Source organism: Anabrus simplex, chromosome 1 (assembly GCF_040414725.1).
Source record: "Anabrus simplex isolate iqAnaSimp1 chromosome 1, ASM4041472v1, whole genome shotgun sequence".
Lineage (NCBI taxonomy): Eukaryota > Metazoa > Arthropoda > Insecta > Orthoptera > Tettigoniidae > Anabrus > Anabrus simplex.
Window position 1 is genome coordinate 872610995 of NC_090265.1, and position 16150 is coordinate 872627144.

The following is a 16150-nucleotide window of genomic DNA, read 5'->3' on the forward strand; positions in this document are numbered from 1 at the left end:
AAGACGCTGAGGTGGAAAAATAGCCTGTTGCAAAATAGGGTACAAGAAGCCTATGAATACTTGTCATTGGACTAGTACGGCTTCTTGGCTGAAGCCTCTTCGGTTTAGAGGGCCTCGGGTTCTATTCTCGGCCTGGTGGGAGATTTTAACCTGAAATAGTTAATTCCTTTGGCTGTTTGTAATGTCCCCAACATCCCTGCAACTCACACACTCCACGCCACACTACCCTCCACCACAATAACACGCACTTTCCTGTACACGGCAAATGCCGCCCACCCTTGTCGGAGGGTCTGCCTTGCAAGGGCTGTACCATTCTAGAAATAGCCACGCTAAATTATTATTGAATTAGTAGATATGATTAATGGCTGATTAATTGTACATATCGACCACGCGTAAGTCGTTCTGCTGTAAAATTACTTCCCCCGTGTATACTAAACAGTGCACACTCCTTGTTTAAACTGTCTGTTTAGAACTATCCTTGTGGTTCTAAAATATTTGCTGAATTCTGTAGAAATACTGAGAAACAATCGTGTAGTTCGAGTATGCTACCTGATTAAAGCGTGTGTAGTATTTAGAATAAAACTCGTTAAACAAATGGGGAATTTTTCTGAAGAAATGTGCTGGATACGGAACTTATATGGATTTTTGTATTTAAGAGGAAGATTGTCATCTGCTTAGACTAAATTTAGTTTTATGAATAGTTCGTGTGTCAGGTCATAAGAAATAACGTTTACGAGATGTTCACGTGAGACCAAGAATGCCGTTGCTTCTTGTTCGTCTTAAAGATGCTCTCATAACCGTACACACTTAAGAAGGGCGGTATTTCGTGAGGGTAGGCTATAAGGAAACAATGGTCGATTAGTTCGATCCCGAGTCGCGATTTTCGGCACATTGGTAGCTGCTTTGAGCGTTGTTTTTTCTTACCTATTTCATCAAACAGAAGGTTAATAGTTTTTCTCTAGGCTTAACACAGAATATTACGTATTCACTTTATAGGCCTGCCTGCCTATGTAAAAGTACGAAATTCCAAGAAAGTGATAAACTTGAAGAGAAAGTATAGCGACGGTGTGCGAGCAATACCTCGTATCCCTCAATGTTCTTCCTATCCATTATTCTGCTTATGACTGGTCACGCCTCTCATTCACACATGGATATGCAGTCCATCAGAACAATGTCATTTGCGTTCGTTTCCCTATGACAATATGTGTAGGAAAATGAAATGTATATTTACATTCCTACAGTAAAATGCATATAAGGTTCATTTTCCTTTACACACAAGCATAGGAAAATGGACACAACGAGGTTTCGCTCGCTCACCGTCGATAGTCATTTTGGTTGTTCACTCTTTACTCTTATTTTATTACCGTCTGTCGCTCATCATATTACCTCTCTGCCCTTTTTTTTTTTTTTTTTTTTTTTTTTTTTGCTATTAACAAGGAAATTACAAATCCTGAAAGTCTTCTGTTTAGTTTGATTAACTTCTAATTCATGTCAGCAGATGTTATGTTTGAAAGCACTTACATTCTTCCGAGTAGAGGGGACTTCATAGACAAGTAGCATTGACTCTGGGGTCTCGCACAGACGGCTGTGATTCGATCCCTGCCAAGCATGTGGGATTTTGGAAATGGATGTCATCCTTGTGATTCGAAGCCACATAATCTGGAGGTCTCGTGGTTATGATCACATTCGCATAAAGCTACGAGCTTTCTCTTTTCCTCCGGATGGTCCACAGACTGCCGGTTGAGAAACGATGATGTTTGGTGTGTGAAAATGTAGTTAGTTACCGCTGGAAGGGTTGATTACACATTGCTTCTGAACTCTATCTAGGCTTGTAAACCTTTAGCGGAAATAAATGTCGACTTTTCACTACTCGTAAGTGGAAATTAAGTTAAAGTAAAACCATGGCTGTTCAACACAGTTGTAGAGAAATTAAACAACTGTCTTCTGCATCTGCTAGGGAGGTGCATCGGAGCTTTCTGTGTACTTAAACTCCCATTTAAAAAAGTTAAGCATACCAGATTCTTTTGTGTATATTATTTCATGTGAAACTCAACGTACAAGTGCACTTTTCAGTGACATTGGACCCAGTACGAAAATATAAACATTCAGTATGTGACTAAACCAAACAAAGGAAGGTCCTCAGTTAGAACACAAATTAAAGACGGTTTTCAATAGTCATGTGGGCCAATAACGTGTTGGTCCTCCACGAACTTCTCATTTCGATGGGCCATGCTCAGTTCCAACTCACTGAGCATTTTTTTTTTTTTTTAAGGTAAACGGTCCCACTCCTCAGTGGCATTATCTTTTAGGGCCTGAATCATTAGTGGTAGATGTTCACGGTTGAAAATTGCTGCTTTAAAAAAAGAAAAGGTCCGTACATGCTCTGTACAGTTCATGTCCGGGGAAGACTCTATCCAGTCCATTCTGCGGATCCCACGTCCCTCCAGGTATCCATTCAGAGTGCTGTACGATGTTGTTGAGTACACCAGTCTCCCTGAAGTCTTTGCAAAATCATTTACTGTGGGTCGAAGAGGGTTGTTTTCGTACAGTGCGGCCGTCATGTTTCCGTGAATGTGAACCAGCAGTGCACAGCGGCCGAACTTAGCAGTGACCATACGTAAATTAAAACAATTCTGAGTCATACATTTTGCTGGGTGTGACTGTTTATTATTATTATTATTATTATTATTATTATTATTATTATTATTATTATTATTATTATTATTTCGTTTTAGCCAGCCCTGTTGTCTAGGCGTAGCATGTTTGCCTCTCGGAGGTCCAGAATTCGATGCCAGGTCAGAACAGGGAGTTTTGTCTGGATCTGAGGGCTATTTTGAGATCCATTCAGTCTCTGTAATTACAACTTAGGATATCTGGCTGAGATGGTGGCCCCAGTCTAGAAAAGCAGAGAATAATGGCAGAGAGGATTCGTTACGCTGACCAAGCGTATCCTCTTTAATCTGCAGACCTCCGAGCTAAGCAGCGGATACGTAGTGGTAAAAAGCCCATAAAAGCTGAAGCGCCATAGGGTTACGTTCATTGTGTTTACATCTCATTAATCGCTTTATTAGTCCTCTTCGTACACCGCAGTCAAATATTGCCTCTACTGCCATGTACATTTATACGTTTGTGCATACAGTTTCTGTAGCCCGGTATGGTGTAGGTCCTGTGTACAGCCGAATATTAAAGAGGTAAGCAATGTCAAAACATTTAAAAAACAAACAGAAGTTGAAGAGAATGGGATAGTATGTTTAATGCAAAACCTGTATTTCCTTCAGCAACCTGCATTTGGGTTAAGTTATCCTGGATTACATGAAGACAACAGGGGGGACTTTTACAGTAAGTGCGTAGTCCTTTATTGGCACTGAATAATCAAGGTTAAGATGGGTTCGAATCCTATAGAAATAATTCATGTCCCAATAGAACATTTCTTGCCTTGATTTAAAAAGAAAGAAAATAGTGCTTCTTACAGGGTACGTATGCAACATATTTCGCTAATCCAACAATGCAACTGATGCATGAATAGAGCACCAACTCGTAGGCGCGTATTGTGGATTGAGATGGGTTCGATACCAACACTGACATCCAAATTCAACATGAATTTCATATTATCTTATCATGCATGTTTGATATGCTTTATTTCCTTTATTTTTAGCATGATCGCTTACATGTAAACATTTGAAGAAAAAACATTCATGACGGCGTGAATATCAGACTCTAGTATTGTTAGAGAAGAGCTTATTATAAACTTGGCTGGAACGTCACTTTCGAGCACGAAGTCTGCAGACCAACATTATGTTCTACGTATGCCTTCTGTTAGTTTTTCCAGCAGTTTAACATCTTACTAGCACTTGCAGGTTTTTAGCGATGGAGGGGTGGTAAAGGTGTGGGACTGGGAAGGTAGTGACTGTGGTCTCAATTAACAAACAGCCTCATCATATGTTTGGCTTGAAAATGAGAATCCACGGAAAGCCACCTTTAGAAATGCCGACGGAAAAGTTCGTACCTACAATACTTACAATACCCTGAATACAAGGTGACGGCTATACGACCCCCACCACGTAGCAAACTCACCCGGTGTATCTTCTATCTCTAAGTGTGTAGGTTCAGAGTCCATTCAAAAGAATGTACATTTAAAGAAAACCTTCGCAATATCTATTTTCTTTTCTAGTACTCACCTCGTCACCCCCAGTTTTTGTACGTATAGAGCATTCCTTCTCAGTCCCCAGCCAGCTTCATCAGGACGACTAGCATCAACTCTTATTGAGGGGCCATCTTGACAGATCTTCAGTCTTGTTGCAGGAAGTGTAGGATAAGAAGAAATCTGGATAAATACAGGAAAAGGAAGATACATAAGATGGTAAATATAGGTGGGAAAATAATAAGGAAACAGGACAGACATGGGAAAGATGGATCCCAATGGGTCAGTGTAAGAAATGTGTTCAATGAAGTCATATATATAGAAATCATGAAAAGGAACATATAATAAGACAAACATAATGACAGGCCAGTTCTGAAGAAGGAATGATAAAAAGAGAAGAGCCCGACAAAACAGAAATGCAAAAGGACAAAGACAATCTCCCAATTATGTCCCAATTTAGGAAATTGCAGAAATTTGTTCATACCATTTACCACACTGTATCCAATTGAACATGTACTGTAGAAGTCTGAGTCTTGGCTGCTATATGGAAAAGTGTCATGTCTGTAAAACTGGAGAATTACTCTGACCTACAAAAGGTTATATACCGTTCCTCTTGAGTACGTATTTATAAAACCTTGAATTTGTGAATGGGATTGGATCAGTGAGGAAGGTTAATATTGTTACATGTCTTTAGCCGCTAGTTTCCTGGAAGGAACTAGTAAGTCAGCTGGGAACTCCCAGCCTGAGGGCATGGTGACAGCATAGCATAGCACTGTTGTTATGTGACTGCTCTTTAGTTGTCAGCATTAAATAGTTCACTGTGTGGAGATCTCTTTGTCTGGATTTTCTGTACACCTTCTCAAAGAACAAGAACAATATTCCTTTTCTGGCCACACGTGGAAGTTTGTAGTACTCAGTCTTCAGGATTTAAAATGGTGAGCGAGTAATTGGAGCTGGGCGGCAGTAGTACTGGCTGTCATTAGTGATGGTACGATAGGTGTCACATGGGTGCCAGCGTCAGAGTATCATCATGTTGGAGTGTTGTTGGAATACTGTGCATGCGCACGCATGTGCTTGCTGCCTTGGAGTAATGTATGTGTACTGACGTGGAGTCAATGCGTGGAACAGTTTGTATGAATAGAGTTGGAGCAGTGTCAACTGCTGTTGTGAGGAGTAGTGTAGTGCTGGTTAGCACTGTTGAGGTGTTGCTGTTATGTGACCGCTGTTTAGTTTTCGGTGTTAAATAGTTCAGTGTGTAGAGCAGTTAACGTTGTCTGCAAGTTAATTGAATTAACTGTGTTGACTTTGCAAGTTGCTGGACATTTCCGGAATTGAGTCAAGAAACAGTTGTCATGTTTTATGACAGTCAACAGCCGTATCTTTGAATGTGTCTGCATGCAGCTGTTGTATGAAGGGACTGAGCAGGTGAAGTGAAGTGAAGTGAAAGAGAAAGGTGAACTGTCAATCTGGATTATCACCATCCATTTAATACCAGCAAGTCAGAGTACCTGCTGTGAGGATGGCAGAGAGTTCATAAATAGACAGCAACTAGTGGAATGTGGTCATTTGTGGTTTAATATAATTGTGTGTGTGTGTGTGTGTGTGTGTGTGTGTGTGTGTGTGTGTGTGTGGTACTAATAATCTTTGAATAAATTAGAATAGTAAAACAGACAAGAGTTTTATTTGTAGCAACCGTGGTCTTACATCGGAACATACGCTTGTGTGACACCATTGTAATTGCCGTGAATCAGTGGACCAGATGCTGCAGATTTCAACTGCCACTGGAAGCATTCCAGAACATCTGTGTATAGTGTGTACACTCACATAAAAATCCTCAGGCTTCCTCTTGTGGTAATTTACTGCATGACAGTTGAGACTGGAAGTCACATGAAAATGATGGCTCAGTTATGTGCTCTATGAGATGGGAGATGATGATGATGATGGGAGAAGGCTAGAAGTAGTCCAGCAGAGAATGATGAACAAGATGGAAGAAGGCCAGAAAGTGATGATAAATGAGATGGAAGACAGCCAGAAGGAGTAAATATGTTGGAAGATGGTCCGCCTAGTCAATACTATTTATTTATTTATTTACCTTTCACCTTAACATCTAGTACATGTTTCGAGAATATTATGCATTCTCTTCCTCAGCTAGTGGATTAAAATTCAGTATACAATAAGACAATGAGTACATTGTCATACTCATTGTTTTGAATTTTTAATGCCCCCCCCCCCCCCCCCTATTTTAGTCAGGTCTTATTGTATACTGAATTTTAATCCACTAGCTGAGGAAGAGAATGCATAATATTCTCGAAACATGTACTAGATGCTAAGGTGAAAGGTAAATAAATAAATAGTATTGACTAGGCGGACCATCTTCCAACATATTTACTGTTACTAAGTCAATACAGATCCAATCCCGACCATCATGGTCAAGATTATTAATAATAGCCAGAAGGAGGTTAAAGACGACTGGAAGAAGATGGAAGATGACCACAAAAAATGGAAGAAAGCCAGAAGATGATGGAGAAGAAGATGGAAGATGGACAGAGAAAGATTGAGGAGGGCCTCCATGATATAAAGTACGTTCTGCAGGTCAACACTGTCCCATAGCCCTTGTCCAGAAGACTGCAAGTTTTGCTCCAAGAGGGAGGGTAAGCATGAAGTTCCCTGCTGAAGAACCACCATGGAGTTTGAGGGAAGCTGGACTGCAACACCTGGATGGAAGCACGTAGGAACTGGGATAGTAATCTTTCCCCATCCATCTTGACATAACGGTTTGCAGTGCACGAGGCCACGGGATGCACATCTACAAGGATGCTGTTTGGAGGAGAACTATGCCTCTCAATGGATTTAGTGTTCAGTCGACCTGAGGACCATCCTGCTCCAACCAACCAGTACTGCCTGGATCTGACAAGGAGACTTGAGGATGTATATGTTACTGTCCAGAAGAATTCAAGGATATAAAGCAACCGAATGAAAGCATAGTACAACCAACGAGCAGATGGTACCAGAAATCATGAGAATGACCTAGAGTGGCTTTATAACCTTGTGAGAAAGAGAGGCTTGTCTTTCAAGCTCCAGAAGGTGTGAGAGGGCCCGTACCACATTCTGAGGAAAACAAATTACATCATCTATCGGATACTATGGAGGCCAAGGTAAAACCCGAAGGTGGTACATATGTATGGATTGATGTCATACCGAGGGGTAGCTGAGAAGATAACTGATTGGGACAATAAGCTCTCAGAGCATGGCAGTGTTACATTCCAGCCTTCTGTCTTTAGCCCCATTTGGGATTTCTTGGAAGGAAGTAGCGAGTCAGCTGGGAGCTGCTTACCTGTGGGCATAGTGACAGCCTCTCCTCTCTATTGTTTTCTTCATCTGGCTTCCCTGTATGCCTTGTCGAAGGTGCAACCAGAATATTCCTTTTCTGAGCACACCCCAAAGATTCTAGTACTCCCATCTATCATCAGGATATAAAAAGGATGCTTGTCGTGAACACTGAGGGAGTAGTTGGAGCTGGATGGTAGTTGTTTCTTGACGTAGAGAACTTTCGTCTCTTGACCCCAAGCATCGAGAAGCTCTTCACCATCATCTGTTTGAGGAACCAAGAGATTTAAATTGGGTGGTTTTAGCAAGAGTTTGACTGGTAATCTTTATGATTCCTTCCATTTGTGGGTCACATTCAAAATAGTCCGTGTTATTAATGATGAGCTGAAGTTTAACTGAAGCAACTGTACCATTTCTTCTAAGCTCTGACTGATTTATCTGCAAGAACCCCATCATCAGCATGTAAGATTGTTCATGGATGAGATGTTTGGAAGTCTGATGTTACTGTATCCATGCACAGGATGAAAAGCAGAGATGAAAGTGCAGATCCTTAGTGGACTCCAATGCTGATTGAAAATGGAGGCAAAGTTCATGCTGGGCAACAAATGGTACTTGTCACATCTTGGTACAGAATTTGGACCCATCAGTCATAGACTTCAGAGACTCAGTGTACTTAGCGTGTTCTCTAGGTCCAGGAAGGTAAGATGTAGAGGTTTAATCTTTTGTTTTTGCTTCTCTAAGAGAAGGCTGGCTGCATGGATGACATCCATTGTGCTGAGTGCATTGGTTTGGAGAGATCTGGACAATGTTGCTTAGGCAGCAGTCTAGAAGATGCTCAAGGATTTCAGTGAGTGACACTGTGGGGGTATTGGGTGGTAGTTTGAACATTCTCCAGCGTCACTATTACCTTTCCATACAGGTATAGGAGTGCTCGACATCCAAAATTTGGGAAGACATCCTTTGTCAACAATGTGATCTTATGAGTGGCACAAAGAATAAAGCAGCACTTTGGCCGAGTACCTTCCAGAGTTCAGATGGTATGTCGTCTGGTCCAGTTGCTTTGTCATTTCTAATTTTGCTCATAGCTTTTGATACTTCATGGATGTTAATTGGTAGGACAGGTTCAGAAACTGCATCACTACAAAGTACATGAGGAAATTCATTACACGTGGATCTTACATTAGTCCATCCAGGGGTGCAAAATAGCATCAGGTCTTGGAGAACTTGGCTGTTTGCATCTTACTTTGCTGGATTTGCACAATATCTTAAGTTACTCGGTACCAGGTTTTGTTGGGTGGTAAGACTTTACAATATTTGCACCCTTTATGGTACCGTATCCAATGCCTTATACAGGCCTTGATAGTGGCAATTTTTTGTTGAGGCAACAGTGTGTTTTTCAGCACAATTCAACATCTTGTACTAGTCAAAATATGCTTGTAGTTTTATTTTCTGCCGGGTCTTATAAGGCTCCTTTGCAGCCTTAACAGCCGTCCGTACTTCTTCATTCCACCACCAAGTCTGTCTATGAACTGTTTACCTGATTTGGTTTTTCTGAGACTTTCAGTTGCTGCTATGTGTGTATGGTCAGTGATCTCAGCCAGTATGGTTTCTTTTTGGAACTTCCACTACTGTACTCTTTCTGGGCCTTTCTTTTGAGAGTGATATCATTTTAATAGGCCAATTGGCATGTCCAAAATAAACAGTGTTGGTGGGTGATGCATTCTGACTGGATTACTTTTGCATTTAATGTCAACTTGTGCACCGGTGAGTTGAATGTTCACTACTGATCCAAGTAATGAGGTGTGTAGGCTTTTACTTAAAGAATATGTTAACAATGACCAGACCACAAGATTCAGTACTGAGCGAATTAGCCATGCAGTTAAGTTATGTAGCTGTGAACTTGCATGCAGGAGATGGTGGGTTCAAATCCCACCATTGGCAACCCTGAAGATGGCTTTCACTGCTTTCCCAGTTTTACACTAGGTAAATGCTGGAGCTGTTCTTTAGGCCACAATGCTACTTTCCCAACCCTAGCCCTTCCTTATATTGCCGGAAACCTTCACTGTGTTAGTGCGATGTTAAACCACTTTTTTTAAAATGAGAGAGATTCAACAACGTATAATATCTTTCATCCCTCATCATTTTGCCCCATATCCATAGCCTCCATGGCACTAGGCATACCCATCTCTCGCTTGTCCAACATGTCCATTCAGAAATCCACCAGTAAAAAGTTTTCCTAGAGGTATTGTTGGAATGTGAGCACTTAACCACTCCCAGAATTGTTCCTTATCATTGGGGCATCCACACTGTGGAGCATAGCAAGAGATGACATATGTAGCTGTCATGCTCAGGTTGATTCTGACTTCTATTGTGCGGTCTGATAGTCAGCTGACTTAAACCACAGCGTCAAAAAGTTTCTGTGTAAATTACCACCACAACTCAGTTTCGGGTAGAACATGTGCCTTAATAGAGGATCTTGTACCCATCACCTATGTCTTTTGATTTTGACCCTGTCCATACTGTTTCCTTGACAGAGTAAATATCAGTGTGATGGTTTCTCAGGTTCTTTACCAGTTCGCAGCTTTTTCAGGTGATTGTCCCATTATTAACCGTGGCTAGTTATAAACAAGGGATTAGTTTTGTATAGCCCGCTCTGTTTTTGAGCGGGTAGCCCTTTCATGAATAAGTCATGACCAAATATTTTCATTTGATGCAATGAAGTACTTCAACTGATGTGCTGCTTCATGTTTTGTTGGAATTTGAATCAGCAACAATTAACATTGGAAACGAACCTAGTCACTCTCGATCACTGCAGCGATACAAGAGTTAGAAATGGAGGCAGAAAATAATGAAAGAAAGAGGGCAGACATTCAAGTCATTTTCAATTTACAGTGTAAGAAATAAGTTACTTATGTTCATTGCAGTTCGTGTATTTTGACCGGATACAATAGAGAGGCCTACAACCTCAAATATTTTTTGTAATGTACATAATGAATTACAATTTTCACTATTACTATTTAAGAGGTGCTTTAGAAGCATTTCTAATATAATACAGAGTTAAGGTGGATAAACTCTGGCTTGCGTTTGCTTGGGTTTAAATTATCTGATAAACTCGCCAACAATACGATCATGCTTAAGGGGAATAACATCAGTTAGGTTATTCATTTGAAGACATACTGTATTATTTGGTAGATACATTTACATTGTTGTTGTACTTTAATCTTGGCTAGTAAATATCTTTGTCCTCACTCGATATGAAACTCCCTCGCCATTTCGAGGCTAGCTATTATCATTGGATGCCTGATAAATTTTCAATAATATTTTCAAATTCAGTTAACAGGGGAATTCAAACAACACAACACTGTGCAAAATCAAGCAGTAAATTTGTTGAATTATGTAAATATATTACTTTTTGCTGAATGAATAACAGGAATTTACTTTTTTAAGAAATGGAAATACTGTCATTCCCATCCAAGGAATTGTAAATCGTAGCATGTACGCTTAAACCATGTACTTTTGTAAAACAAAAATCATATCATGCTAGATTTTTTAATGTATAAGTATAAGAAAATAAAACTGTTTACATTGAGCATAGTATAAATCAAACAGGAATATCTTGAAAAGATCGGTTCTCTTGTGATTATACTTCGTACAGTTTTTTTCTTAAATACTGTACCCCTTTCAAGTGGAGGAGATAATCAAACATCACTGTTCCCTTCCTGAAAATCTCCTTCACTGAAGGACCATCAGCCTTTCAAACGGGCTATTCAGCCTGAAGCTGTTGGCTCATTTGGGTTGTGAGGTTATTTGCTGCCATCCTACCCTCGGCATGGAGTTGCTGACTGTATGGTCTACTCCATAATCATAGCAGAACAACCTGGCTTGACTCTGTTTTCCTAGCTGTCTAAACTTATTAAAAGATTGATCAAACGTCATATGGGAAGTAATTCTTGATGTAGTTCTACAGCCCTGAAAGATTACAGTTCATTCATTCGTATTCCTATTTCCGTTGAAAATATGCAATATAAATCCATACAGAGAGACAATCATTTCGCTTTCCATTTATGAGACCAGTGAGTTGGCCACACAGTTTGGGTCATATAGCTGTAAGCTTGCATTTGGGAGATAGTGGGTTCGAACCCCACTGTCGACAGCCTTGAAGATGGTTTTCTGTAGTTTTCCATTTTCACACCAGGCAAATGTTTGGCTATACCTCCTAAAGTAACTCCCATTGTTGCTTCCTTCCCAAGCTTATCCATCGTCGCAACATCTATCTGGGTTGGTGTAAAAAAAAAAAAAATTCCACTCTTTCATCCTTCCTATGCAAACTCTTGGTAAGTTTTGGTCTCTTTCATTGTGATTATACTAGGCCTGTGAAGTCTTTTAATTTTTCCACCTTTTATAAGGCCCTTCTTTTTCTTGCAATATTTTCATTCTTTGCATCTTCCTCGTCTACCTTCGACTAATGTAACAAGAATGTGACGATCTTATTGGTTTTCCCCTTGGACACTATCACTGCATTTACCACACTGAAAAACTTTCCAATTTTCTTAAATGGAATGTTAGAGGAATACTGTACTGGCAAGAACTTAAATATTCTGAGGAAAACAAATCCTCTTCATGGATTTTATGTTCTGATTGTGAGGGCAGTGGTGATTACTGTTTTAAGAGGAAGAACAGTCGGGCAACCATCCTTGGTTTCATATTTGACAATTTCTCTGCACTAGGGGAAAGCTCTAATCAGTAATGCTAATGTGGATTTACAGTTTAATTGACCTGTCAACTTCTAATCAAGATGTTTCCAACTAAGTTGTTTTATGGCAATGTATGATGGACATTGGATGATCTGTTGTTTTCTGATATATTAGTCTGATTTTTGAGAGTCTAAACCTTTGTTTTAATGTGCACTTTCACTGAGCTCCAATGTTATTAAGAAGTAATTTTCCCTCATGGATAGAATGTTGGCAGGTGGAGTGGCGCAAAGCTAAAATGGTTCTGGCAGAATCCCAGCCTCTCTGCTTGCTCTTAACCTCCTAACCCAAATATGCCCAACCTTGCCCAACTTATAAATAGTTTTATAGGTTTTTCAACAGATGGAACATGTTGTGTAATTTGACATCTGTTCTCATAAACTTCAGACTGTTTGATGTCTTGTGTTTGATTACTCTGCCTTGTTGAAATGTGCGAGCTTCAGTTTCTGTCCTGCCTTGTTGTAGATGATCTTGAGAAACTGAGGAAAAAGTTATTTCGTATTTAGTAGGAAGCTTTATTTCATATTTTGTACACATGTAAATATGTTATTTTTAGTTCTTCACACGTTGCCTATTGTAAAGCAGATTCACACTTTTTTGATAGAAGTGTAATTTTTTTTTTAAATTGACGTCAGGGTGTTTAATTTCAGTTAAATTTATTTTGCTCAAAAGAAATATTTTGCTGTGAAAGTATGTAATTATGGCTGAGAGTTTATTTAATTATACTTGCAAAATTATACTGTTTACTTTATCTGCTTATGAAATACTTCACTCTCAGTCCAGTTGGCAATATGCCAGATCATTGTATCCTTTGAGAATTTGATGGAATTGTTTCAGATGGTTCAGACATATTTCGGAAGCTGCAGAAGCGTACAAAACTAGAGATGGCAAAAACCGCCGGCCAGAGCCTCCAGCGTCTAGTCTTCCCCTTTCCACGCCAGACAGTGAAACTCCAGAAACCTTGCAAGATAAAACCAAAGAGTAAGTAATAACAACAAGCAGATTATGTTTTGTAAAAAAAAAAGTGAAAAGCATCACTTTAGTGCACTTGCTCATTCAGAAACATTCCTCTGCGAGTCCTAATTTAGACAAGTTTTAGATGAGCATTAATGTTAATGGTTCTCTTATGATTTTTCTTCATTAAAGGATTATATTATTATTTATATGTTAATTTTTATAGTTCCGAAGAGACTGGTGGTGACAGTGCAAAAGAATCGAGTAGTGCTCCTGACCTTCTAGTACCCCCGGGCAGCAGTACACAAGATGCTGAGTCAAGTCCTAGTGAAGGAACTCCAGTGGTTCCCTCAGCAGAGTCTACCTTGTCAACCCCTCAGGCCTCCCCTTCCTCGGCGCAGTCAGATGGTGGAGAAACCATTGCGAGGAAGATGGGTAAGTCATGGAAAGGTTACCAATTTAGTTAGGAGATATATAGTGGTTGTAGTGGTTGTTATTAAAACAGTTCAATTAATTTCAAAGAAACTTTTAAGATCCTCCCTACACATCCATAATTAACTAAATGATGATTACCAAGTCTGTATAATTCAAGTTAATGGACATCAGTAGCTGGGTAGAGTGCTGCCATTCTGAGCCCAACTTGGTGGACAGATACATGAGCCTCATATCGGTAGATTTACTGGCATGTAAAAGAACACCTGTGGCACCTCAGCATCTCCAAAAACCGTAATAGTAGTTAGAGGGGCGTAAAATCAATAACATAAAGTTAAATAATGTCCATCAAAAATTCAGTCATTACAGTATATTTTTCCCATTACAGTATAACCAATATTAGAATCTATAAAAACCAAACCAAACCCCACGTCACTACAGCCCGTGAAGGGCCTTGGCCTACTAAGTGACCGCTGCTCAGCCCGAAGGCCTGCAGATCATAAGGTGTTGTGTGGTTGGCACGATGAATCCTCTCGGCCGTTATTCTTGGGTTTCTAGACCGGGGCTGCTATCTCGGTCAGATAGCTCCTCAATTCTAATCACGTACTGGTAGGCTGAGTGGACCTTGAACCAGCCCTCAGGTCCAGGTAAAAATCGCTGACCTGGCTGGGAAACGAACCAAGGGTCTCAGGGTAAGAGGCAGGCATGCTGCCCCTAAACCACGGGGCTGGCTTATTAGAACAATAACATAGAGTTAACCTCTAGACTCTTTTTTTGATATGCTCTATTGGTGGAAAAATATCTAGTTCCTTCCATGGGAACTTAGAATTCCCATCTTGGTCGCAGTAACGTCCTTTGTTACTTAACATGCTCAAAGATGAAATGCTGCTGTCTCAAAATTTTGTATTCCTTCACTCACAACACTGTAAATGGAATGAAATACTGAACGAAGGAAATGATATGCCGAATAGTTTGATTACAGTAGATGTTCAATTTGCCGCCCCCCCCCCCCCTCCTACTTCGTGTACAGTTTACAACGGTGTATTAGTGTAGTAGTAGTGCTGTTCTTGATGTGTGGTGCGTTGCGAACAACTTCAAAAGCAGCTTGTTTTCTTGATGCTAGTTCATCTTCTCTTTCTGTGGGGTTCACATAGTAGTCAGTTTGTGCAAAAAAAATCTGTACACTGCTTACTGGGGCTGTGAAGCGATAATGTGAAATGAAACTTCTTCATTCACACCTCTGTCACCCACTTCTCCTAACTTCCCTCCTCGGATGCATAGCAACAGACTACACATATATATATGCGTGTGTGTGTGTGTGACAAAAATACCGGTTAATATGACTCTTTCGCCCAGAATATCTTCTTCTTTTTTGTGCTCCCATTACAAAAGAGTTCAGATCAATAAGTATGTAGGCTTTCATAGTTATTCTTGTAGTGACCCAACTCTTACCTGAATGTTCAATATTGGACTCAAAATTTGATTGACAGAAAATTAAAATCTCCTGGGAAGTGTAGTATAAAGCACGAAACAAAAACCTGTCATGGAGAATGAAAGAATTGTTATAATGGAGGGTATCAAAAGTCTTCCACTTAAGATGGTGACTGCACCATATGATAGTTTACATCTAGGCATTAATCTGCTTGAAGTCCAAGGGTGTACCTGTACAGATATTTCTCTAAGAAGGGTTAGTTGCAGAATTGTCGACAAAAATCTTGACAAAACTTTCAGGGCAGTATGTGTAAGGAATTACCTTAAGTTTAATAACTGTCCATAGCTCCTGATACAGTGAATGAAAGCTGGAATCGGGGGGACCTAAAATGTATACAGCCAGCTATTGAATAGATTGTTTATGATACCAAGATATTTTGGGAACTTGAAAGTGACATGTACATAAGAAACGCTTACTGTAGATTATATGGCGTCTGTGTCTGGTTTGTGCCACTCTGAAATTGTTCGTCTCGTGGTAAGAGAGATATTTTATGAACCAGTTTCATTGTAAAGTACATAAAAACTTCGTAGAGTATCTCACTTCTCCAGACGGTAATGCACAACACTAAGGTCATCACAGAGACTATCGCAGACTAACATATATTTACTACAGCATTCCAAGAGGGTGGCTCTGCCGTGAATCGCATAATTTTACACGTGTTGCTTTGGACCAGGAGCTACCTAGCTGAGGGGGGGGGGGGGTAAAAGTGTGCCCGGTTGACACAGAAGGACATGGGTTCGAATTCCCTGTTAAGAAGTCAAAAAATTTAAGAAACACTATTTCCGATTCTGAATTGGCACATGACCCTGAGGTTCGTTCAACCTGCATCGAAAATGAGTACCTGGTTACTTCTTGGGAGCAAAGGTGACCAGACTTAGGGCTAATCACTGTATCCCACTTCTTGTTGAGGTTACGGAAAGTGGAAGTCTTTACCTTCCAGTCCTCCAAAGGCCTTTATGGTCTTTACAGAGATGGCTTTGCTGAAATCCCTGGAATACCATAGCTACATCAAACACTGGAAGTTATAGGGAAAGAGAACAAGTTGCCATTTGA

General features: G+C 40.1%; 1 protein-coding gene across 9 annotated transcripts in view; it reads left to right on the top strand.

The window, feature by feature from the left end:
- The window catches only part of RhoGEF2 (Rho guanine nucleotide exchange factor 2), a 1252673-nt gene that overhangs the window by 1188298 nt on the left and 48225 nt on the right, over positions 1 to 16150 (top strand). For all 9 annotated transcript variants that reach the window (XM_067136513.2, XM_067136515.2, XM_067136508.2 and 6 more), the window contains 2 exons: positions 13057 to 13200; positions 13400 to 13608. In XM_067136513.2, the coding sequence (XP_066992614.2) occupies positions 13057 to 13200; positions 13400 to 13608 (353 nt within the window). The remainder of the gene's footprint in view (positions 1 to 13056; positions 13201 to 13399; positions 13609 to 16150) is intronic.